This window comes from Primulina tabacum, chromosome 3 (assembly GCF_025594145.1).
Source record: "Primulina tabacum isolate GXHZ01 chromosome 3, ASM2559414v2, whole genome shotgun sequence".
Taxonomy (NCBI): Eukaryota; Viridiplantae; Streptophyta; class Magnoliopsida; order Lamiales; family Gesneriaceae; genus Primulina; species Primulina tabacum.
Window position 1 is genome coordinate 20,804,844 of NC_134552.1, and position 26,670 is coordinate 20,831,513.

Here is a 26,670-nt window from a genome sequence, read left to right on the forward strand (position 1 = left end):
GATTAGTTTTTGCATTCATTAGTTCAGTTATGGTGAGAACTGAACCAACAGATGCTCTAACTGGTTAAATCAGTTTGAAAACAATAGTTAAACAGTTAAATAGCAAACACTAGAAGACTTTGATCGATACAAATACTTGTACAAACTCACCCAGCTTAGGACTTACCCACTGCCTAAATGAACTCCTAGACTAGACTGAAGGCAGCACCTTCCAGTCAACACTTCTTTAACGTCTATGTGAGAAAGACTGCATACACAAGTTTAACGTCTTTGTGCAAGACTGTATTTTGGGTGGTGGAGTGTGTGTGTGTGAGAACTGATCTATGAAAACTAACCGAAAGTGTTCTCACACACTTGAGAGAAATATGCTTCTAATCTAAAGCTGATAACACGTTTAAGTGTTCCCTCGACTGGGCTGAATGCTTCTCTCTTAAGCTGATATGACTTTGAAGCGTGCCCTTTTCTTTTCTCTCTTGTGTTGTATATTTCTTTACTGAACTTCACCTCTATTTATAAGCACGAATTTTGATCGTACAGTGAGACTCAATTATTGTATCCGTTGCATTTTGAATTTGTTCCTCGAAGTTTGTCTTGTTCTTTCTGGAACGCTTTGTCTTTAAGCTCTGATGCAATGTCCATTATTGTCCTTTGACTGAACAATTGCTTTTGTATCTTTGCGCACAGCTGGATTCCACTTATATCAGCTTGTCTTGATCTGCAACTGATTGATCCTAACTGATGTTCTGAACTGGTCAGTTGAGCTGGTCTTCAGTTGGGCTGGTGAAATCAGTTGACTCGTCAGTTGAAATGATTTCACTCTTGTTCGGTTGAACTGGTCTACTAGACTCTTCATCAGTTGAGCACTCCTTTGGCTGGATAGTCTTCTGAGGTTCTCCTACTGAACCACCTATCAGCTGAATATTCAGTTGAACTCATTTACGATACATCAGTTGAACTAGTTCAATTTGGTTGATCAGCTGATGCTTTTAGTTGACGTCTTCGACAGCTTCAGTTTTGGCTCGTAACTGATTATTTCAGTTTCAGCTATCTGCGCACTAAGGTAGATTATTAAAAACAAACAAACAAACAAGTTTTGTTAACATCAAAATTAAGATTGCGAACATGAAATGTTCCAACAAAGTTCCACCTCCAAAATATTTGTTAGTGATAACTCATAGCGTCTAGAAATATTGCCAACTCTTTGGCATTTATCTCATGACTTTACTAAAGTATAACTGTCCTTAAACAGATTAGGCCAATAGAAACCTGACTGTAATACCTTAGCTGCTGTTCTATATGCTCCAAAGTGTCCACCGTAAGGTGAGGAATGACATTGCTCTAGAATCGTACCTGCTTCTTTCTCTGCTACACATCGCCTAATTATCTGATCAGCGTATCTCTTGAACACGAAGGGATCGTCCCACAGATAAAACTTGTCATCATGAAGGAATTTCTTCTTTTAGTGATGAGTTAAATTTGGTGGTAATTCACCTGCAGCAAGAAAATTAGCTATATCTGCAAACCAAGGATGTGTAACATTTACCTTGAAGAGTTGTTCGTCTGGGAACGACTCATTGATAGCTCCAATTTCAGTTCTTTCTTCCAGCTCTAGGCGTGACAAGTGATCTGCCACCTGATTTTCACATCCTTTCTTGTCTTTAACTTCAAAGTCAAATTCTTGAAGTAGGAGTATCCATCGTATCAACCTGGGCGTTGCATCATTTTTGGCAAACAAGTAACGAATAGCTGAATGGTCAGTGAAAACAATTACCTTGGTGCCAATGAGATATGTTCTGAATTTGTCGAATGCAAACACCACTGTTAGCATATCTTTCTCAGTGGTTGTGTAATTCTGTTGGGTTGCATTAAGTGTGCGACTTTCATAGTAGATAGCCTTGAACATCTTTTCTCGCCTTTGTCCCAATACTGCTCCCACAGCATAGTCGCTAGCATCGCACATGAGCTCAAAGGGTTCCTTCCAGTCAGGCACTATCATGATGGGTGCAGAAATCAGCGCTGTCTTGATACTGTTAAATGCCTGCAAACAATCATCGTCAAAAATAATTGTAGAATCTTTCTCTAACAAATTACATAAAGGTCTAGTAATTTTAGAGAAATCTTTAATATAGCGATTGTAAAACCCGGCATGTCCCAAGAAACTTCTGATCGCTTTCACATTCTTCGGCGGTGGGAGATTTTCAATTGCCACGACTTTGGCTCTGTCCACTTCCATTCCTTTGGCGGAAATCTTGTTCCCAAGCACAATACCTTCTTGAACCATGAAGTGACATTTCTCCCAATTCAAAACCAGATTCTTTGCCTGACATCTCTGCAAAACAAGGGTAAGATTCTGCAAACAATGATCAAATGATGAACCAAAGACAGATATATCATCCATGAAAACTTCCGTGATTTCCTCCACCATGTCAGAAAATATGGCCATCATACACCTTTGAAACGTAGCAGGTGCATTGCAAAGTCCAAATGGCATTCTCCTGAAAGCAAATGTACTGTAGGGGCAAGTGAAGGTAGTCTTCTCTTGATCCTCCGATGCTATGACAATTTGATTGTAACCTGAATAACCATCTAGAAAGCAATAATAATGATAACCACCTACCCTATCAAGCATCTGGTCAATAAAAGGGAGGGGGAAGTGATCTTTCCTAGTTGCATCATTCAATTTCCTGTAATCTATGCACACTCGCCAATCTGTCACTGGGCGAGTTGAAATCAATTCATTCCTCACCACAGTCATACCCCCCCTTCTTAGGCACTACTTGCAGTGGTGAAACCCAAGAACTATCAGATATAACATAAATAACACCAGCATTTAAAAATTTTAATAACTCAGCTCTCACCACTTCTTTCATGGCTGGATTAAGCCTCCTCTGATGATCAACATATGGGGAATAGGATTCATGCATCAAGATTTTGTGCATACAAACAGTAGGGCTAATCCCCTTTATATCAGAAATTGTCCATCCCAAAGCAGATTTAAACTCTCACAATACTCTCAACAACCTATCTTTCTCATCAATAGTAAGAGTAGAAGATATAATTACCTTATATAACGAACTCTCATCTAAGAATGCATAGCACAAGTGACTCGGTAATTCCTTCAATTCAGGAGATGCTTTTGGTACCTCTTTACTCGCATCTTCAAGTAACTCTTCGTGCTGGGCATCAACCTTTTCTTTAGGCAGCATATTGAGAGCAAGTAACTCCTCTCGCACATCCTAGTCCTCTTCATCCACGGTAGAAGCTAATTCCAATAAGCATCTCTCCAAGGAGTCTTTCGTCATCCTACCTGCACTAACATGAGATACACATGAAACAATGATATCAATACTATTACAAGTACTTACCTCATTTGATCCTCTGATGGTGTTGTAGATGTTGAACACAACTTCTTCTCCACCTACTCTCAGTGTGAGCTCGTCCTTGTGCACATCAATCTAGGCTTTTCCGGTGGCCAAGAACGGCCTTCCAAAAATAAGCGGAGTCTCCTGGTCTTCCTCCATATCTAAAATGACAAAATCAGCATGAAATATGAATTTGTCTATCTTTACCATCACATCCTCTACTATCCCTCGTGGGTATGTAAGTGATCTGTCCGCCAGCTGCAAAGTAATAGTGCTAGGCTTCACCTCGCCAAGCTCCAAGGTCCTGTAAATAGAAAAAGGCATTAAATTAATACTATCACCTAAATCAAATAAAGCCATATTTACTCTAGAACCACCAATAACACAAGGAATAGTAAAACTCCCTGGATCTTTGAGTTTTTGTGGTAGCTTCCTTTGGAGTATGGCACTGCACTCTTCGGTTAGCTTCACGGTCTCAAATTCTTGAAGCTTCCTCTTCTTGGACATCACATCCTTGATGAACTTAGCGTAATTGGACGTGTGCTCCAATGCATCGGCAAATGAGATGTTAATGTGTATTTTCTTCAAGATTTCCAGGAACTTCGCAAACTGATCATCTAACCCTTTCTTTTTGAACCTCTGTGGATATGGAAGATTCACCTTCGGTAAAGGCTGCTGTTCAAGCACTTTTTGGGTTCTTCTAATTTTTCTTTTTCACCACTTACACCCTTTCCATTATCTTCCTCGACAAGAATATCTACATTCTCTTCAGTAGGCTCTGGGATTCCAATTTCCTTGTCACTCCTCAGTGTGACAGCTTTGCATTGCTCCCTAGGATTCACCTCCATATTGCTTGGGAACCTGTCCTCTAGTCTGATCTCTCAAAGCATTGGCTAGATGCCCAATCTGTGTTTTCAAAAATTTCATAGTGGCACCCATATTCCCCATGTGTGTCTCCATGCTATCGAGACAAGACTCAGTTCTAGTCATTCTTTTTCCAGACTCAGCCACAAACGTCCCGACTAGATCCTCAAAAGACGGCTTTCCTTCACCCTTCTCTGTTTTGAACCCCGGTGGAGGATTTAACACGTTCTTGTTGTTCGCATAAGAGAAATTCTCGTGATTCCTCAAACCTGGATGATAAGTATTATAGGGAGGGTTACCTCGATATCTTCCATAGCCACGATTGTTTTTGATGTACTGAGCTTCCTCCACAACAGGCTCTTCTTCGGTAGTTATTAGTGCTACATCAGACGTAGATTGGCCTGCCTTGTCATCGCTGCAATCTGTGTGGTCAACGCCGAAACCTGCGCAGTAAGCGACGTGATCGGGTCTACGGCATACAATCTAGCAGGTTTCCTTGATCTAGATCTCTCACTTGGCCAATGGTAACTGTTAATGGTCATCTGTTCAAGCAATTCATAAGCCTCATCAGGTGTTTTGGAGAAAATAGTACCTCCGACGGCTGCATCCACATTCCCTCTAGTTGGCCCATCTAAACCATTGTAAAATAACTGAATCTGCACCCATTCTGCATATCCATGATTTGGACACTTCCTGAGTAATTCTTTGTATCTCTCCCAATCCTCATATAATACCTCGAATTCATTTTGCCTGAAGTTGGTGATATCTATTTTCAACTGCACAAACTTGGCAGGAAGAAAATACTTTGATAGAAACTTCGTAACCAAATCTGCCCATGTAGTAATACTCCCCAGAGGTAGAGATTGGAGCCAACTTCTTGCTTGATCCCTGAGAGAAAACAGGAAACAGACGCAATCGAATAACTTCGTCAGAAACATCGTTAATGTTTACGGTATCCGTGATCTCTAGAAAATTTCTTAGGTGAAGATGGGGATCTGCAGTGGCTGCTTCTCCAAATTGGTTCTGTTGAACAATGTTGATGAGTGCGGGCTTTAGCTCGAAGTAATTAGCAGCAATGGTTCCGCGAGCTATTCCAGAATAGTGAGCGTTGATGACTGAGCGGAAATGTTCTCGGATTGGCACCTCTCGTAGGGGCTCATTATGATTATCTCTGTTTTCAGCCATTGCTTTAATTTCCTCTCTTCTTGCTTTTCTTAATCTCCTGACAGTTCTTTCGATTTCCGGATCAAAAATCAGCAAGTCGGGATTTTGGTATCTTCGCATGCACTACAAAACAGAAAAGATTATAAATTAACAAAATAAATAAATAAAATAAAGTCTAAATTAAAATCAAGACTACTTAGTAATGATATTAATATGCAATTAAATAATAAACTCCCCGGCAACGGCGTCAAAAACTTGTTGCGACTTTTCACTACCGCAAGTGTACTGGTGTCAAGTTTTAGTACTGGTAGTACTGGTATGAGTACAAATATCGATCCCACGAGTAGTAATTATTTAAAACTGTATATTAAGTACCATAATTGACATAGTTCAAATTTATTTAGAAAAATCAATGAGATAGTTTATAATCAATTCAGAGAAAATAACGAATCAGGTAAATCTTATAAACGCAGTTGACATCCAGTGAGTAAATCAATCTAGATATATGATTTCGTCTGGTCTCCCCTATGATAAATTAAAAGTGACTAATATATCATTAAATTGCATCATATTTATTAACCAAGAACTCGCAATTTTTCTATTTCTTTTTTCAAGTGATAAATAGAATTGTACTATCTATTACTGATTTTATTATGTCTATTCAAAATCACGTAACACATAATATATGCAAACAAGGTTCTTTTTATGGATTCACCAGAGTTATACGTCTTTCGCACGTTATAAAAATCTGACGATGTGATTTTCCATGTCCTAATTTCAATCCCCTCTCTCGAGTGTTAGATCTTAATTATTTGATCAATCGAATTATGGCCAGTAATCCAAAAGCATTAAAGACAAGAAATCACAAATAAACATGATGAATTAATTCAATGGAAATTCACAACGTCAATAACATAGGTTTGACCAAGACTACGTCAATCTTTAGAAAATAAAATTAGTTCATATTCGAATCTAAATCAATACAAAACCTGTTTGTAATCATTAAAAACGTAAAAGTAAAGAACCGAATTAGAAACGTGTTGAAGAGAGATGAAAGTGCGTCTCCGTATCCAGACTCAGCGTCTTCTATCTCCGTTCTTCGCGTTCCATCCTCAGTTGGCTCTAACTTTTTCTCTCCTTAATCTCCCTGTCGGCTGGCGGCTTCAGAATTAATTATTCCTCTCTTATAAAGCCCAAGATGAAACCTAAAGAATCTGGCATTCGCGTCGCGCACATATGCGCGCCCAATACTCGCGCATATACGCGGGTCCTTCTGTGTTGGGCAATCTTCTCGCGCGCATATGCGCGCACTAGCTCCGAGCATAAGCGCGGAGTCCTCTATTTTGCTTTGCTGGAATTCCTTCGCGCGCGCATATGTGCACCTCGACTAGCGCATATGTGCACGGTTCTCTGGTTTGCTTTGTGTCTCGCCTGTTTCTTTCGCGCATATGCGCGCCCTTGACTCGCAAGGGCGCGCAAATGCGCGGGTCTCTCTGGTTTTCAAGCTCGCTATTTTCTTCTAAGTGTCATTTCCATTCCTTTTCACGCCCAAGTAGTAGCCTTACCTAGATTCCTGAAATCACACCAAAAATAACAAAAACGCATAATTCCGCCCAAGAAAACTAACAATCTATATGCATTATAAGGATAATTTAAATGCACAATTTGCATTTGTCAATGAACATTCCAGCAAATTTATGAATCCTAAAAACTTTGAAGTTGTTTTTTTTCTTTTAGTTCATGTGGAAAGTTCTGCAACTTTTCCATTATATGCTCTTGCAGAATTTTATCTGACTCATCTATTTCTATTCCAATGAATTCAACTTTACTTGAAGCAATTATTGCCTTCTTTTCGGATAGGAATAGTCTTCTTTTACAAACCTTAGAGAAAATATCTAAATATTTAATATGTTCGTCCTTATTTTTCGATGTTATTAAAACATTATCAATATAAACAAACATAAAACTAAAATAATATTTAAAGAAATTATTCATTTTTCTTTGAAATATCTAGGGTGCATTAACTAAACCCATCGGTAATACTTCCCAAATATAATGACTTTGCAGTGTGGAACAAGCTGTCAATTTCTTGCTTTCTTCCTTCATCGAATATGATAAAATCACGATTTACAATCGAATTTAGAGAATATTTTGGCATTGTATGTATAACTGATTAAATCTTCTCTACTGGTATAAAATATTCATCAAACTCCTGAATTTTATTAATTTCTTGATAATTTATTACAGATCTGAGTTTGTTTATTTTTATTTCATCATAATTTCTTACTGGAAATCCTAAAATGCTACCTACTATAAAAATTTCTGGCCCAGTAAACAAATAAGGATATTTTTGACATGATTAGGCCGTTTTAAACGAAGTATTTATGATGTATGGAGTAAATAACAACTTGTATTATGATTTGTAAATTTATCTCAAAATTTCCCAATATCTTTTTGGTAGGTAACCAATTAATTTATCAAATTGGGCTCTATTTTAAGATCTGTTCGGATACAAAATTTGTAACTTAAAAGTATTTAAATAAATTCAGTTTTTTAAAGTATTTTTATTTTTTTTAAAAATAGAAGATTTATTGACGTTCGAATAACGAGTGAAAAATAGTGAAAACATTTTTATTTAATTTTAAAATAAAATTAGAAACAAAAATCCAAAAATCAGAAATTTTAGATTCTAAAAAAAAAAATACTTTTACAAAATCATTTAAGTATGTTGTTTCTTCCCCTCGGTAATTTGATTTTATATATTATCCGAATTTAAAAATAATTAGATTTTTTATTTTATATATATAAATAGGTATAGAAAATAGTTCGTAAATTTTCAATAATTAATCGCATATTACGTGGACGGGTTACACAGTTTCTGTTTCATTATTTCATACATCTTCGAACGATTCGGTGTATCTGGAAACTCGGTACGCATTCCTTTCTGAATCTTGAAATGTGAGTTATTTTTTTCAAGGGAAAAAATATTTAAACAGTGGTTCCTTTTTGATTAGTTAGCTACTCTTGATTATGTTATCGGATTATTGTATGTATGTTTTCGATCACCGATGTTTTTCTTGATTCGTTTGCTTGGATTGTCTCAGTTCTTGGGGAGCAGTTATGGCGATGCATTTCGTATAGTGGTGGAATTTTTTTTTTAAAAAAATTTGAACTGTATTAATTGGTTAACTTTCGTTTTTCTCCGCAGTGAATTCTCGATTACGTAAATTCAGGCGCGACCTTGGGAGATGTTTTTTTTTAAAAAATATTTTAGACGCTTACACATAACACTGAAGTTTTTAGCTTTATGCGATTCTGAATGAATTATTATTGTTTTTCTTAGAATGCGTAAATCGAAGCTTGAGCTTGCTTAAATAGCCCCAATTCTAAATATGACCATTTCCAACTATTTTTAAGTTGCTCTCTTGTTATATCTTCTTGTTGGATGATATAGTTCTGTTTTAACTAATTTACTATGATTACATCAGTTAGCTGAGAGGTCCGTTGTGATATCAGGGAGAGTTGCTTGTTAGGAATTTAAGCCGATTAAATTGAGCTCACTTTTTCTTGTGAAGAAGTGAAGAAATGATATGAGAGCTGAGAATTTTTACTCTAGTATCACAACTCTAACAATCTTTCAAGTCCCCGGGAATTTGGTCTTATTATGGTAATGATAACATCGAGCACAAGTCCAATTCTTTTTTCTTTCTCATTCTTTTCCCCGAGTTTTGGATGATACCAGAATCAATAGGATTTCTCGAAGTTGCGCTGATGGTGGATTAATGGAAAGTATGCACCCCGTGCATTCCAATTCTAATTGAATCAAGTACGAGATTATAAGTATCACCATGTTTGGACAGATAAGCTCATGCATGTGTGTTCTATAATCAGTATTCTGATCTCTATTGCATGAAAAGTGTGAAATTTGTTTTGCTCAATGCGTGATCATGGTTGTTTGTTTTTTCAGCTTAACATGGGTGCATATCTAAGCACTCCTAAAACTGAAAAGGTTTCAGAGAATGGTGAGAATCAAAGGCTTATATATGGCATGTCATCCATGCAGGGTTGGCGATCAACAATGGAAGACGCGGTAAATATTTTAGTTATTTTTAGCATCTCGGCTCTAATCCATGTTTATTTTGCTCTTTAACAATTTCATGTGTAGAATTGACACTTTCTGTGCCTGATAGACGCTCTATTTTTTACGGCGTGCATATTTTTTGCATCATTGATAACTTAAAACTCACTTCTGCCCTTCATTCTGATTGTCGGAAATTTTTCCTGTGTGAGATTAGCATTAACCTTTCTAGCTATTGCTGTAGCCTCTCATTACCTGATAGATGCTGGCAGCGGTTGTGTGCTCATCTGCATTGATACTGTCCTCAGTGCAATACCATTTTCTTTATGACCGTTGAGAGAGAAATACTTGATCGTGTAGCATAGGTTTTGTGATGAAGTTTGACTGCTCTATATTTTTATCCACTAGGAATTTCTAAAATCTTTAATCTTCGAGGAAATGAACAAGTTATAATGTTGCTTGAAGTTCTAAAATTTTTATATTTACTACATTCACGGTTTCGCAACAACTCAAGAAGTGATGCAAATGTGTGGATTGGAAAAGATGGTGAATTGAAGACAAAATTGTGATTGGACCAACTTACGCTTTTCTTCTAGCCTGTGGGTGTTCTTGTTGTTTTTTCTATCTCTTTTCTATGAATGTATGACACGTTAGTATTGATTTAGATTGAGCATGAAAGTCAAGTAATATGATCTTAGATGATTATAATTTTGAAGAGTCACGTAAATCCTTGCATTGTTAAGTACTTTTTTCATAACACGCTGGACACTTCTCCTGACATGAGGTATTCTACAGCATGCTGCTTACACTAATTTGGACAGTTCCACCTCTTTCTTTGGAGTTTATGATGGCCATGGAGGTAAACACTTATCTAGTGACTTCTCAATCTTAGTGAGCTGTTTTCTTCTCTTTCTTTATTGTCAGCGTACTTAGCTTTACATGGATTTTAAAATAGTCATGATATTCAGTATACGATCAGCTTGCCATCAAGGAAAAGTAACAGGTTGGCTTATTAGTATCCATATGCTATTGTTTCACAGTTTTGGTTCAGCATATGTGTACTTAGGACAGGGGATGATTCTTATTCCATATTTGAGAGAGGCCATAATAGAAGCGACTAAGATAAATTCTTCTAGAAATTTTTGTGCATGATCCTGGACTAGCAAGGCGATGGAGAACTTTCATGTTTCAATGCATGTGATAAGAGATTGTCAATCTCTTGGGAATAAAGATGGTGATGGGATCTATGCATTAGTGTTCAAATGTATACGAAAGAAACAAATTGTTCTGCTGTTCAAACTACTGTATCTGTATGTATAAAAGTAGTTAGTGGAATACTGTGGTTTTTGTTATTTTAAGCAATTCAGTGGATTGTAAGTCCAGAGTTTGGGTCATTAGCATTCAAGGGAATATGAACATCCTGTTGGGCCATTCAATGAAAGAAATAACTACTGGATGCTCAAGCAAATACTGTAGCTGTATTCATATTAATCATATACAGCATCTGTTACAATGCATTTATCTTCTCAGTACATTCCCCTCTGTAGGCAAAGAAGTTGCAAAATTTTGTGCCAAGTTTCTCCATCAAGAGATGCTGGAACATGAAGCTTACAGGGCCGGTGATCTGGGAACTTCTGTTCGACAAGCTTTTCTCAGGTTTTTCATGTCATGTAGATAATTTTACATGTTAAATGCCAACTTAGACCCTGTGGATTACATAAAACGCAACAGTGTAATGATTTATAATATTTATGCCTCGTGTTCCTCCACGCAGTAATATTTATATATTTATAAAAAAATATATGATTGTGGGGTTTTGTTAATTTGCTTGAGGAAGAATGAAGGGTACTAGTACTTACTAGAATTAGTTGAGAATGATATTAAGTTTTTTAGATCCATTGTATTTATAGAATTTAATTTGGTGAAGAGAATAACAATGACTTCGGATAGTTTCAGCGCTGCATGAATACTAGTACTAGTTTTGTTTAACCATATTTGATGATTTTATCTTTTCTCAATATATTTAACTTGGAATTGACATCCTTTGTTTTTTACTTGTATTCATGTATACATCAGTTATCTAACTCCGATAAAGATAATTAAATTAAATAAATAATTTTGTGCCTACACATTGATGAAATTAGAATCTCCTCGTAGTATAATCGGGTTCATATGCATGTCAAAATTTCCTGTGATGCTGAGGCCTTCAAATGCTTCCGTTATTAGTCAATATTATTATACTATAACTCGAAAATAAAAAAATATATATTTATGTAGGAAATGAATGGTGAGTAAACCTATTTTGAAAACAATGGTGAGTTTTTTTGTTCTCTAGAGGCTCAAGTTGGTAAACCTATTTTGAAAACAATGGTGAGAATCAGAACTCATGTAGTGGATGAAAATGACCTTTGTACTGGATGCATTATTCCCAGCAACTTAGGCAACATTTGATTTTAGTGAAGAAAGCTTTTCAAAATTGTTAAATTATTATTTTTTAATTCTTTTAGTTAAAGAAAGTTTTGGTTGATAAGAAATGAAAGTTTAGTTCAAGAAGTTTGAACCGCTTCAGCTACTTTCAACTTAAAAGTTTTAGAAAGAGTGTTTAGCATTTTGAAGGAATTTTCCAATTATTAAATATGAATTTTGAAAGTTAAAGTACTTTATGATATAGCAGTGATGTTTAATGTTAAATTTAAAAAGTGATTATAATATTTACTTGGAAAACGTAAGCATGGGAAATTACAAGCATGTACGTGTGTTTTATTTGAAATGAATCACGTGCATTGATTTGAAGCTGTGAAGCCGTATTATAAAATGTTCTGAAAATTTGTCGATTATTCCATGCCTTGTTGAATTTTACCATTTGTACGTGGTGCCTGTGACAATTTATGTTGTTGAACTAATTAATATTCATTCATGTAGAATAATGTTACTTTTTAAAAATGGACATATTCAATGTATTTCATTGACTTTCATGATTAGTTTATTTCGAAAATCCTCGTTCACTATATTTAAGAATTTTTCCAGATTAGATTAATTTTTTATCCATAATATATGCATATTAACTAATAAATGACGAAGCAAAACAGCATATTCATATTAACTAGTGTCCGTGGCACACACTTTTGCATGTGTAATGTAATATATGAATATTAATTATATTTAAATGCAACAATTGAAAGCATGTCAGAGATGTTTAGAGATTATCCGGAAGAAAAATTCATAATAATTGATTAAAAACAATCACTTTGGAACAAATGAGTAAATCAAATTCAAAACCGTGCAATATCAGATTGAAAAGGGAATGGGTATCTTAAAATATTTTTAATTAATTAGTAACCAACTTTTGTGAGCAGTTATTCTTTTTTTAGATAAGTTATGATTAACTAAAAATGAGGGGGGTAAATGCAAATATGCAATTTTTAAGTGGTCATACCAAAACAGTTTTTCTAAAGGCCGCAAAAATTCTAAGTAAAAACAATCACTTTGGAACAAATGAGTAAATCAAAATGAAATGAGGATCTGAAAATATTTTTTAATTAATTAGTAGTCAAATTTTGTGAGTAGTTATTGTTTTGTAGATAAGTTATAATTAACTAAAGATGAGGGTCTTAAATGCAATTTTTAAGTGGCCTTACCAAAACAGTTTTTCTAAAGGCCTCCCACTTTATAATATAGTAATAGATACAGTTATAGATGAGATTGATGTCAGTATCAACCCTTTCGTTAGAGCATATAACTTACAGATACACCGGTTCAGGATTTAAATTATCTCAATCACTTGTCAAAGCTAAGCCAAATGTATCTTTTGACAACAAAATACCCACATGACCAGCTTTCATAAATTTTTACCCCAACACTTTCATGAATTTTTTACAAAAACTATTTTCAAAATATTTGAGCTGAAAATAACATAAGTCCCAATCACATGTAATCGTAATAATTATTTTTAACATACTTGTAGCTGTGATCTTTGTAATTTACATTCTTTGTCTTGATGCAGAATGGATGAAATGATGTGTGAAAAGGCAGGACAGAAGGAGTTAGCATTATTAAGAGGAAAAGTGGACAAACCTACAGATAACATAGTAGCCTCAACTGAGCGAGATGATGTTACTGGTCAAGATGGCAACTGGCGTTACGAGGAGGTGAGCTTAGTATTTTATTTATCCCAACAGGATATATCGTGTACATTTGACCAACAAAGCCTTTTACACTGGCTGTAAAAATTTGGTAAAATTTGTGCTTTCCTGTAGATACATGTGCCCATGTTTAAGTGTGAAAATAACTCATCTCTGATATATGTGGTACGATAAATTTCGGTGAAAGCAAAAGGAAGTAGGAATAAAGCTGTATTAATAAGAATGTTTTCAACTAGAAATATGCGTGCACATCCTGGGGATAATTTTTATGGACACACTGAAATGGAATACCAACAAGTAGCCATTCTAGCACGCAATAATCTGTTATCTATACAGGAATGTTATTATGAATATCTATGAGATAAAGCCTTACGACTATCAAGATTAGTCATTTCTCAAATTCGATTAGTTGTTTGAAATAATTGTCCTTGTTTGTGAGTACTTTATTTGCATTGAGGCGTGGATCTGACATCAATGAAGCTTGTCCAGCTTTCTGTTGACAAGAATTGATCTGATACATTAGTCTACGTGTGAAATACATAGTAGTAGTAAGTTATTGTTTTAGTTGGCACCTTCCATTTCCGAGATTGATACTTTGTTCCTTCTTATGAACCTAAACTGGGCAGATAACAGGCTTGTTGTATGTTTGGATGTTTTTGTTTAGTAAATCTTTTATTTCATTCATTGTTTCTAATACCTTCTAATTATGGGGAATTCAGTTTGATAACAAGGGACCAACTTCTGGGTGTACCGCTTGTGTTGCAATCATTCGAAATAATCAACTTATTGTTGCTAATGCTGGTGACTCTCGGTGTGTGTTGTCACGAAAAGGACAGGTGAATTAGTTTTTGCCTTTATAAGAATAAGATTGAATTGCCTGTCTCAACTCGTAGGGTATAATGGTTACTAATCCACCTCATCCTTGGCGAATGCACCGGTTGATAATATATCCTACTTTGATGCAGGCATGTGATTTATCGAAGGATCATAAGCCAGATCTTCATGCTGAGAAGAAAAGGATATTGGATGCTGGTGGATACGTCCAATATGGACGAGTCAATGGGAGCCTCAATTTGTCAAGGGCAATAGGTAAGTTGGTGTGATTGAGTCTATTATTTGAAGTGTTACATCGATTTTTTTGATGGTGGACTGCATGATTGCATCATATCTTTCAGGTGACATGGAAATGAAGCAAAACAAATTATTGCCTGCTGAGGAGCAAACTGTGACAGCTAACCCTGATATAATCACTGTATGTAGAATCTTTACTTTGTGCATTAATTTAGTATTTAATTTGATTTGACTCTCTTCTTCCAATCCCTGTGGATAACAGCGTTTAACTAGAGTCAGTCGTTTTCTGAACTGGTACTCTATAATTTCAACATTATTGGCAAGCAGTCAGAGGACCATGTCATAACTTGTGTGCCTTGGATTTTAATTTTATTGTGTAATCTATTTATGAGTACAGATTTTCTTATTGTTATCCTAAACTAGGTTGAGCTTTCTGAAGATGATGATTTCCTCATAATAGCCTGTGATGGGATATGGTAAGTTTGTATCTTCATACATACGCACATGATACTTTTATGTTATATATTTATATTGAGCCAAATTGTTTTCACACTATTTTCTCATAGGTGTTTCAGAAATATGCTATTCGAGTTCCTTTCATTGAACAGAAATGATAAATTTTCAAGTGTGCGGAATATTTATGTTTGCTAATTGTTGTTTTACATGAGGCATGTAGTCAGGTCTTTATGTGTCTGATAGTATGAGTTGCATGTTCAATTTGGAGAATTGATTGCAATTGTTTCAGCTTAGAATATGTTGATCATGCTGGAGAAAATATGGGACATTCTTGTTTCAAATATGGTAAACACGGACATTCTTGTTTCAAAAATGTATCACGTTTTCCTCTCTTTTCTTTATGCCTTTAATATTAGAGAACAATTTGAATTTGTATTAGCAAAAGTTATTATAAACTCTTTGTTTCTTTGAACTCAAATACACAAATTTTTGCTTCCGGAACATGGCACAATTTTTTGTGTTTATTTATATTTCTAGCACTTTAACACTCTATAGTCATATTCAACTTGTTCATTGCCTTGATGCTTTTTTTGTGCGATTTTATAGGGATTGCATGTCTAGTAAAGAGGCTGTAGAATTTGTCCAAGAGCAGCTAACAACTGTAAGTTTTTGGTAGTTTCCTCATTGAACTTGGAACTGTTGATACATTTCACGTAGGAGAACACATCAAGAGTTGTCGAAAATCATGCAGGAAAAGAAGCTCTCTGTGGTTTGTGAGAGAGTCCTTGATAGGTGTTTGGCACCATCATCTGGGGGTGAAGGTTGTGATAACATGACAATGATTCTCGTTCAGTTCAAAAAAGCTTTTCAGACAAGCACATCCTCTGAAAGGCAGATGGGGTCAGACGAACAGCAGATACAACCCAAAGATGACAATTCAGTAGTTCCTTGAATCTTACCTTGTAAAACACGTTTAGATTCCAGTTTTAGTCGTTTGTTCTTTGAACTAGTTAATATTAACATATTTTTGTAAATGTTAGTTTTATAGGCACGTACGAAGCTTTCTTAAAAATATACTTGGACCATCTTTATTGGGTGGTCAAACACCGAAACAATTTGTGATTGGTTAATTTCAATATGCTATCATATATTCAATGTTAGTAGACTAGTTTTGCTGCTGGCTAGCTGATGTTACACTGCCGGGCTAGGGCGGCATTTAGTTCCCAGCGCCAACATGGCTTCTTGAAATTTACTCCAGTCGGGCGTAATTCTTGCACCACGGATGGCACAAGAGTTGATGCTCGGAACAGTGTTGTGCCCTTTCTGGCACGGTACTATGTATGGTTGGAAAATAAGACTTTGTAGAAATTGTGTTATTTTGCTATAGAACATGCGCCCATTCGTTGGAGATGACCTAAAAAAGTTTATAAAACTGTGATGGCCAACCAAAACATGAGCATTTTTTTCTCATTAATTCATAGTTGGAGTATGTTTCTTGTGAGACGGTATAACGAATCTTTATCTGTGAGACAGTATAACGAATCTTTATCTGTGAGACAGATCAATCTTACCGATATTCACAAAATACGACTCGTGAGACCATCTCACACATGTTTTTGCCACATAGTTGATATGATATCGATTTTAAGGTTGTGTTTGGTGTGTGTGATAAAGTATTTTTTTAACAAACTCGTTGAATCATATCTATGATTAGGTGATATTAAAGTTGGGAAAATAAATTCATGTATCTCATTGTGCTAACAATCCATATTTTAGACATATTAATTTTATTCCAGAAGTGCTCTTTGCTCGGGCAAAAAAGAAGGAAGTTCAAAGTTCTCATTCCTCCATCTAAACCATGAGCCAAAAAAGGGAATACATTAACGTCTACCTCTCATATGTAGCTTGGAAATCGTCCTAGTAAAACCCATAAATTAACTTCTCTCCTTGGTAAATCATCGTGTAAATCTTTTACTATGACATTTATTTTCGTTTGGTGTTGTTAAATCGAAATTTAGTGTTCTCTTTGGGCTGGCAATCCCTGATTTTACTTCTCCCTTTTTTGATTTCACTTGCTTGGATGGATGGAATGCAGTCTGTCATTTTTTTCTAAAATATCTGTTTGTTATTGATTGGTTTAATTTAATGTTCATCGTATGCACATATGTTTAATTTAATGTACATCGTATGCACCTACGAAATATTTCATTACGAGATCTGAACAATTTTTTTTTTCTTTTTTAATTTCAATGGGCAATGAATTTGCTGTTTTTTTTTTAAATGTAATCTAGTGAGGATAGGTACTCGTAGTAAAAGCCAAAGAATAAGCTATTAAAAATGAATTTAAATGTTATATATTGATTATATAATTACATTTCATTTGAATTACAATTTTGAGTTTTGTTTTACTTTTATATATTAATTTTTGACTACTCAGTAAATCTATATCTATATCTATATATATATATATAAAAGCAGAGTTGTCTGCTATTTTAAGTAATTTCCCGCCAAAATAGACATCCTAAAAAAGGAAATAATCGAGAAATGCTATTATAATAAATTTCTAAATATATTTAATTCATTATTAAAACTCTATATTAATATCTGTGTATAATAACTTGAAAATTGAATCTCTTCTTAAAATTACAAACCAAATTAAATTAGATTTCAAATTTCAAATCTAAAAATTAAATTCCATTATGGGAATTATAAACCAAATTCAAATTGTTATTAAAAAATTTAATTACGAATTCTGGAAATTTGAATCGGGTATCAAAAATTGTGCTCCGAAATCATTTTATTAATTTAAAATTAATGTTTTTTAATCTATAAATACATATATAAATTTGCATGATATATCATCACAACACACAACAGCCAGATTCCAAATCAAATACACTGCCAAAAAAATACAAAACCGTTGTCAAATTCGTTTTGTAGCTAATCTTTCATACCCTAGTGGCACTTTTATTCAGTTATGTTCGTGAAGTTGAACTTTCAACCTGACAGTGGGCGTTGAAATTACGGCTGGTTCGTTGTTACGATCTTCCTCTATATGGAAACAATGGACCTACTTTCGATTGCATCTTCCATGATCATGAGGTAACAAATTTATATATGTATTTGATATTGAAATCCTTTAAACACATGAAATATAATATATACATTCTTTCTATTTTTTTAGGGTTCGCACATACATGCAACAATAAAAGAAGGCCTCATACAGAAAATGAAACCAATTCTTCGAGAAGGTCATCTTTTTGCAATTAAAAACGTAATTGTTGTAGTCAATCGTCTGAAATACAAGACAACAACACATAAATACAAACTCATATTTATGAATAAAACTAATATCTGCGAGATTTTCGATGACACTTTCTCATCAACTATGTTTGAATTCAAGAGTTTTAGAGATTTGAAAAATACAGATATCATCGATGAGAATGAACTTTTTGGTAGGCTGATTTTTTTTCGTTTACTTATGGATCTCACATTTTCTATCATTTTTATGTTTACTTACATGTTTTTTTTTTTTATTTCTTTCTAGATGTCAATGGCAAAATAATAGCAAAAGACTCACCTCAAAATAAACAAATTAGTGGGCGTTCTACAAAACTTATCGATTTTGTCATGGAAGATTTAGAGTAACGACAATTTTTCTTATTTTCAAATTTTATTTGTGCAAATTAAATTTTGGCATTTCAAAATCTATATTTATTGTTTGTTAGAAACAACAAATTACCATGTACTTTGTGGGGAAATTTTGTTGATGAAATCATGGCATATTTGGGCACTGTCGGTGATGAATCAGTTGTTGTTATTCTTCAAATGTGTCGTGCAAGATTATTTAGGGGTGAAGTACGAGTTCAAAGTACGTTTTATGTCACCAAATGATAGTAAATGGAAACTTAGCTGAAATTTTTGAATTTCGAAACAAGTATTTAAATTTAGTTCTTTTTGTTTATAATTTAATTTATCTTTTATTGTTACTGAATTTTTTTTATAACTTTTCCAATTTAGGATGACTTCTGATTGCAAGACCTCAACAAATTCAATTAGCACCATTTCAGTGCAATCTGCCCCAAATATCATGGATGAACTTTCGAATGCGAAGGACATTTTCAGGACCATAGAACAAGTTTCAGATAATAATGAGATATATTTTGTTATATTATTTTTATTAATAAGAGATTCACTCAAAATTTTGTTAATTTCAGTATATAAAATTGATAATGTTAGCCAAATTGCTAATAACAAAAATATAGAAGTAGGGAACGAAAGCAATCTCGTAAAGATACAGAAAGAGCGGTATCTTCAGGGGCCATCTTTATCTAATTATACTCATTATAGCAATCTATAAATGAAAAGTTTTCGAACCACTGTCGATGAGTAAGTATATCCATGTTCAGCAGAGGGAATTCATCCTTTGGCAGGCCTTGTTGAGGTCTTGGTAGTCGACAATCAAAAACAACATATGAAAATGAGCATACTATTGAAAGTATGAGTATCGTGTATAAATTAATAACAATAAAATAGTAAATCAAACCGAGTCCTGCACGAAGTACAGTTTTCTTAAAACAGATTTGCCCCCTCCGACGGTGCATCGAAGATCTCGACGGACAACTGTTTCTCAGGATATAACGGCAAAACCTTGCAGCAACTTAGCACGAAGTAACTACACTGGCGAACCGAAAAGGTGCCTTCACTTTTATCACCAAAATTTTACGGAGGCCAAATAGAAAGCTAACAATATGAAATGCAAGAGAATACTTGAAAGAGATCTCGAGTGTTTGTAAAAACCATTTTTTTATCCATATGGAATGAGGAAATGAACACTATTTATAAGCCCCAAAATGCATACCAAGAGTCATGCAAGATTAATTAACTCAATTAATCTTCCCATTAACTCAAGAATATGAAGAGCCAAAAGTCTTCAATTAACTCAAGAATGTGAAAAGTCAAAAGACACTTCCACAATAATGAGCCACAACTAATTCAAGAATGTGGAGAGCCAAAAGACACTCCCACATTCATGAGACATAATTTTTATTCAATCTTTAATTTTAATTGAAATTTCCAACAGATACTTGCTTAATTTTTTTTGTCAATTTCCAGGTTGGGAGTTTTGGGTTTATGCAAGAATTGTATTTGTTGAATCTCATGGAAGTTGGTGGTATTTGTCATGTAAAAAATGTCCCAAAAGATGATTGTGGTGGGTGATAAATTTTACTGTGAAAAGTGTGATAAATTTGATACTACAGGAAATATGATGTATGTTTTATGCAAATTTGGGCACTGTGGATGATGAACCTTTTTCTGATTTATTTAGCAAAAATATTTTTAAAAAAATTGGTTTTCTAGGTTTAAGATTCAAGTTAGAGTTGTTGACAGTACTGAAAATGCAATTTTCTTAGTTTGGGATAGAGAGTCTATTCAACTTATTGGAAAAACTGCGCTGGAATTGAAAACTGAAATGGAAAATCAGGTTTTCATTCTTTTGTTTTCATGATATACTTAATTTTTGATAGACTTAATTTAATTGTGGTGATGATAGTCAAAATCAGTAGATCGCGTTAGTAAAACCAGAAGATAGTATAAAAGCAGAAGCTCTCGTATCGCCCTAACAAAGCAGTACTCTTCGGGTACTTATCAGCTTAGAAAAACAGAAGCAGAACTTGATTTCTACTGAATCAAAACCTATCGATCTTATATTAATTGTTAATGGTACTTTATCAATTACAAAGTATTAAATGCATCATCAATGCTGAACAAAGTCATTTAATACGTTTTACCAAATGCGGTATGAAACAAGACTGATTGTTCTGAAGCTTTTGCAGGAACCTTTTTAGGTAATAAAGCTGATTTTATCAGAAGTCAAAGAAGCCGTTTTGTTTATAGACGTTGGATTCAAGATTTCTATAAATACACAAGATCAACGACGTTTATAGGCTACCTGATACCGAAACAACGTTTACATTCTTTCATATACGAACGTCGATTTGAGCACTCAGAACTTCTTATCATCTTCAAGCTCAATATACAGAAAAGCAGCACACGCTTCACTTTAGTTATCCGATCTTCTGAGATCATATTGTGCTGACTGTTTCTTACTCTCTCTACAATCATATTCAAGTTACTATATCTTTGAGAAGAGTTTGTAATCTGGAAAAGAGTCTTTTCCAGAACTTTGCTGTATTCGTATTATCGTGTTGAGAAACTAAGAGTTTCAGTAGGCAAAGAATAAGTCCTGCTGAAGTGGGTGTGTACAAGTGTTGTACTGTAAAAACCAAAGTCTTTTAGTTATACCTTCTGGAAACAGAAGAAGGAGAGACGTAGAAGATTTTATTTTCGAACTTTCATAAACAACCATTGTCTACTGCCTACTGTTTTATTGTGTTTCACAGTACTCCATTGGATTGTTTCGGTACTATTTATTGTGATCTGCTGGATTTACTCTCAAACAAGAATAGCTATAATCTCTAACAGGATTCTAGCAACCTTTGCAAAAACGATCGTCAAAGGAAAGAGTTTATTAACCCCCCCTCTAAACTCTATTTCGATCCCCAACAAGTGGTTCTGGTGTTTATCAGTGGTGGTATACAATCGGTTTACGGAGGGTAAAATCTCCCTTTTACCCTACCTTGGTTATCTGGTTTTTACAGCAAGTAATCTTAGCTGTATGAACTGATGCAAACACTGTTAAGAGCAGATTTTTCTTGTTCTATATTTACAACAGATATGGCACACTTCAGCAAGGTTCCTATGTTCTCAAAAGAAGACTTTGATGACTGAAAGATCCGGATGCAAGCTCATCTTGCAGCTCAAGACGATGACATGTGGTTAGTTATCACAGATGGTCCTTTGAAGATCTTAAAATCTAACACTGCTATTGTTGTTACTGAGGGAGCACCTCAGGTGGTGGAGAAACACAGAAGTGAATGGATTGGCGAAGATAAAAAGAAAGCCAATCTTGATAATGTTGCGAAGGATATTCTTTGCAAAACTCTCAACAAAAATACCTTCAGCAAAATCAAAATGTGTTCTACTGCTAAAGAGATTTGGGAAAAAGTCATCCAAATCTGTGAAGGAAATGAGCAGACGAAGGAGAATAAACTATCTGTACCAATGCAGAAATTTGAGAATCTTAAAATGAATGCTGGAGAAACTCTGAACGAGTTTGATGAACTGCTTCAGCAGCCTGTTTAATGAACTAGCAGCTCTTGAAAAAGAGTATGGCAATAGAGAAATAGCACTCAAGGTGATGAGAGCTTTACCCAGGGAATGTGATGTTAAAACATTGGCTATGAGAGTCTTTAAAGATCTAAACAAGTTGGAGCTACATGACTTGTTCGCTGACTTAAAAGCCTATGAGGTCGAACTGGAAGTGAGAAGCGGAGAAGAGCCCTCAACAAATCTACCTACAAAAGCTCTTGCTGCTACTGCTGCTGCTGCTGTGCTGCTGTAGCTGTTCCGCAAGCATTACCTGCTACCATCATTGAGAGCACTTCTGAAAAGACTGCTGAAAAGATCAACAATGATGCTATGTCTCTCTTTGTGAAGAAATTCTCCAGATTCATGAAAAAGAATCACCGAGCCTACCAAAGCCCTAACCGGAACTTCAAGAAGGATTCACCACCTTGTGACATGGCGTGCTTTAACTGTGGAAATATCGGTCACTTTATTGCTGATTGTCCAAAGCCCAAGAAGGATGACCAGAAGAAAAAGGAATACAAGAGGAATGACAGGAAATTCAGAAGAGACCGCAAAGCAATGACTGCTGAGGAAAGCAAATCTAAATGATCGGACTCTAGCTCTGAGTCTTCTGACTCAGAAAGTCATTCCAGCGAAAGTGAGAAGAGATCAAATGTCTCATGGCAAATATTGAACCAACCTCGACATCTGGAGAGGTACTTGAATTTGACTCTGACAAATTTACATGAACTGATTTAATTAAAGCACTGCATGACATGGTGGAAGAGTACTCAAGACTTTCTCGATCATTCGAGGAAGTTAAGATTGAAAATCAAGACTTAAAAGATCAAGTCAGTAAGTTCACTTGCCTGCAAGAGAACAGCTGTAATGATTTAAAAGTCGAGATGAGTAAGTTAAGAACTGAGAATGAAAGAGTGAATGCAGATGACCAAACAATGAGGTCTGAAAACCAGAAGCTATCTGTTTTGGTAAATGCATGGAACAAGTCTTCTGTTTCCTTAAAGAAGATGCAAGAATTGCATAAGCAATCCGGTGACAGGAGTGGTCCCGGATTCAGCAATAATGAAAGCACTTCTGAAACAAGTACTAAGCCAGAGCTGGATAAAGTCAAATGGAAATTCATTCAATTTGTTAAATCAAGTGTAGTATATGAACCTTAAGTACAAATTGTTCGAGTTGAAAAGACTGTAGATCAGACGAACAGAAGGAAGCATTATGGTCTGGATTATGTTGAACCTAAGGGAAGAGTTCACCAGAGTCCTGGATCCAACAGAGGATTCAACTCAGGAGGACAACCCCCTATGAAGGTTAAAAACTATCAGGACTATAATTCTAGACTTGTTCAGAAGAGATACAGATCAGACAACAAAAACAGAAGGGAAGAACAACATTCTAAGATGCAGTCTGTTAGAAATAGCAGACCTTCTATTGCACACACCGCTTTGGATACCCGAAGTACAAGGTCACCTAGAATTGTACAAATGTGGTTTCCTAAAGGACTGATAAGGATTGGACCCAAATAGATTGGGTACCAGATACTAAAATTTGTGTTTGTAGAAACAGGAGAAGAAAGCCAAAATTAGCAGCTCCACGTGGTATCTGGACAGTGGATGTTCCAGACACATGACTGGACAGAAAAATCTACTATCAGAAGTAATGAGTTGTACTGGACCAAAAATGACATTTGGGGATAACTCAAAAGGTAAAACCGTGGGTAAGGATAAGATTATCCATAGTAACATTACTATCAATGATGTACTATTAGTTGAAAATCTTTGTTACAATTTAATTAGCATCAGTCAACTATGTGATAATGGTTATTCTGTGGCTTTTCGGAAGCACACATGCATAGTTAAAAATGCTGATGAGTTTACTGTATTAACTGGAAAAAGAGAAGGCAACACATACAAATTTTCATGGAATATAGATCATATTAATGTTCCTACGTGTTTAGTTGCCTCTCTTAGTGATAAACATTGGCTATGGCATAAGAGATTGAATCATCTGAATTTCAAGTCAATCAATAATCTCAAAAAGTAGAACATAGTTGATGGTTTGCCTGATATAAACTTTATTAAGAATCATGTTTGTTCTGCATGTCAACTTGGTAAGCAAGTCAGATCTAGCTTCAAGAATAAAGATAGTAAATCAACTTCAAGGTGTTTGGAATTATTGCATATGGACTTGTTTGGTCCAATCCCTATCATGAGCTTAGGGGGAATGAAATATACACTTGTTGTTGTTGATGACTTTTCTAGATTTACTTGGGTAATATTTCTTGCTGGAAAAGATCAAACCAGTAGTCTCCTGATCAAGCTTCTGAAAAAGATTCAAAATGAAAAATCTATTTCTGTCATTAAAATCAGAAGTGATCGGGGAACTGAGTTTACTAACAAGATCCTTGAGTTATATTTGGATGAACAAGGCATTTATCATTAATATTCAGCTGCTAGAACGCCTCAACAGAATGACGTAGCTAAGAGGAGAAACAGAACTCTTAAAGAAGCCGCTAGAACAATGCTAGCAAATACAAACATCTCTCAGCGCTTCTGGGCAGAAGCAGTCAACACAGCATGCTACACACAGAACAGAACAATGATCAACAAAAGACTCAATCAGACTCCATATGAGATATGGAAAGGGAGTAAGCATAACGTATCTTATTTTCATGTTTTTGGTTGCAGATGCTTTGTTCACAATAACGGTAAAAATTATTTGTCTGCATTTGATTCAAAATCAGATGCTGGATTTTTTCTTGGTTATTCAGCAGTAAGCAAAGCTTTTAGAATTTTCAACAATATAACTCTTAATGTTGAAGAATCTATTCATGTTGTCTTTGATGAAGATAGAAGCGCTCCTGGAATTTCAAACGTGTCAAATTTAAGTAACATGTTAGACATGATTCATCTGGAATTGGATAGTGAAGATGATGCAGAACCTAGAGTTAAAGATGCTCAAAATCCAGAACCAGACTTTCCTCTGGTAGAACCAAGTGCTCAGACACAGGATTTACCAGAACCAAAAGTGAACATTCCAGAACCTGCTACTGCTTTAGCTGAGCCTGATTCCAATCTGTCAAAACAGGAAGAAATTTCTTTAAACCCTTTTGTCTGGAAAAAATCGCATCCTCCATCTTTGGTTATTGGTAATCCTGCAGCTCCATTAAGAACCAGAAGGCAAATGATTATGAATATATGCATGTTGCCTTTATCTCACAGGATGAACCAAAGAAAATTGAAGAAGCTCTTCTGGATCCCAGTTGGATCGAAGCTATGCAAGAAGAGCTGAATTAATTTAATAGAAATGAAGTTTAGTTTCTTGTACCCAGACCATCTCATCAAGATGTCATTGGAACACGATGGGTATTTAGAAACAAACTAAATGAAGAAGGCACTATGGTCAGAAATAAAGCAAGACTGGTAGCTCAAGGTTTTAGACAAGAAGAAGGAATAGACTATGATGAAACCTATGCACCAATAGCAAGGCTTGAAGCGATCAGAATATTTTTAGCCTTTGCTGCTTTCAAAAATATCAAAGTAGTATCAAATGGACGTGAAAAGCGCCTTCCTAAATGGTCTAATGCAAGAAGAGGTCTACGTTGAACAACCTCCAGGTTTTTTCGATCATTTCTTACCAAATCATGTATTTAAATTACACAAAGCCCTGTATGGTTTAAAACAGGCGCCTCGAGCTTGGTATGACACACTTTCACAATTTTTTGTTAATCACGATTTTACTATCGGCACAGTAGATAAAACTCTGTTCACTTTAGTTAAGAATAAGCACATTCTGCTAGTACAGATTTACGTTGATGACATTATCTTTGGGTCAACTAACCCCAAATTGTGTACAAAGTTCTCCAAATTGATGCAGGAACAATTTGAAATGAGCATGATGGGAGAATTAACATTCTTCCTAGGACTACAGATCAAGCAACTTGATACTGGAATCTTCTTAAATCAAGCTAAGTATACTAATGAATTACTGAAAAAGTTTGGAATTGAAACATGCTCTGCTGCTTCTACTCCTATGAGCTCATCTACTAAACTTGACAAGGATGATAGTGGAATTTCAGTAGAGGTAACTCAGTATCGTGGTCTTATTGGTTCACTGTTATATCTTACTGCCAGTATATCTGATATTATGTTTGCTGTCTGTATTTGTGCAAGATTTCAATCTAACCCTAAGCAGTCACATTACATTGCTGCTAAGCGCATACTAAAATATTTGAAGGACACTCAAAATGTCGGCTTATGGTATCCCAATGACTCATCTTTCAATCTTATTGGATATTCAGATGCTGATTATACATGTTGCAAAT

At 35.1% G+C, this 26,670-nt stretch overlaps 2 protein-coding genes across 5 annotated transcripts; one reads left to right on the forward strand and one right to left on the reverse strand.

Annotated features, from left to right (window-relative positions):
* Nucleotides 1-3,455: 3,455 nt before the first annotated feature.
* Nucleotides 3,456-5,411, reverse strand: LOC142538578 (uncharacterized). The gene is made up of 5 exons (XM_075643886.1): nt 5,074-5,411; nt 4,741-4,976; nt 4,205-4,669; nt 4,088-4,140; nt 3,456-4,001 (listed from the first exon to the last, which is right to left on the reverse strand). Exons 1-5 carry the CDS (start codon nt 5,409-5,411, stop codon nt 3,456-3,458), a joined length of 1,638 nt encoding a protein of 545 aa, XP_075500001.1.
* A 2,797-nt stretch (nt 5,412-8,208) lies between these two features.
* Nucleotides 8,209-16,292, forward strand: LOC142540989 (putative protein phosphatase 2C 60). Of its 4 annotated transcripts, none has more exons than XM_075647513.1 (11): nt 8,209-8,320; nt 9,358-9,480; nt 10,264-10,327; nt 11,016-11,124; nt 13,472-13,616; nt 14,330-14,446; nt 14,576-14,699; nt 14,786-14,862; nt 15,105-15,157; nt 15,744-15,798; nt 15,889-16,292. In XM_075647513.1, the coding sequence occupies exons 2-11, from the start codon at nt 9,364-9,366 to the stop codon at nt 16,087-16,089; spliced, it is 1,062 nt and encodes a 353-aa protein (XP_075503628.1). In that variant the 5' UTR covers nt 8,209-8,320; nt 9,358-9,363; the 3' UTR covers nt 16,090-16,292. The 4 variants fall into 4 exon arrangements, with proteins under 4 accessions (XP_075503628.1, XP_075503627.1, XP_075503629.1 ...); XM_075647512.1 differs by having other exon boundaries at nt 8,220-8,348; XM_075647514.1 differs by lacking the exon at nt 8,209-8,320 and adding an exon at nt 8,734-8,805 and having other exon boundaries at nt 9,356-9,480.
* The last annotated feature ends 10,378 nt before the right edge of the window (nt 16,293-26,670 follow it).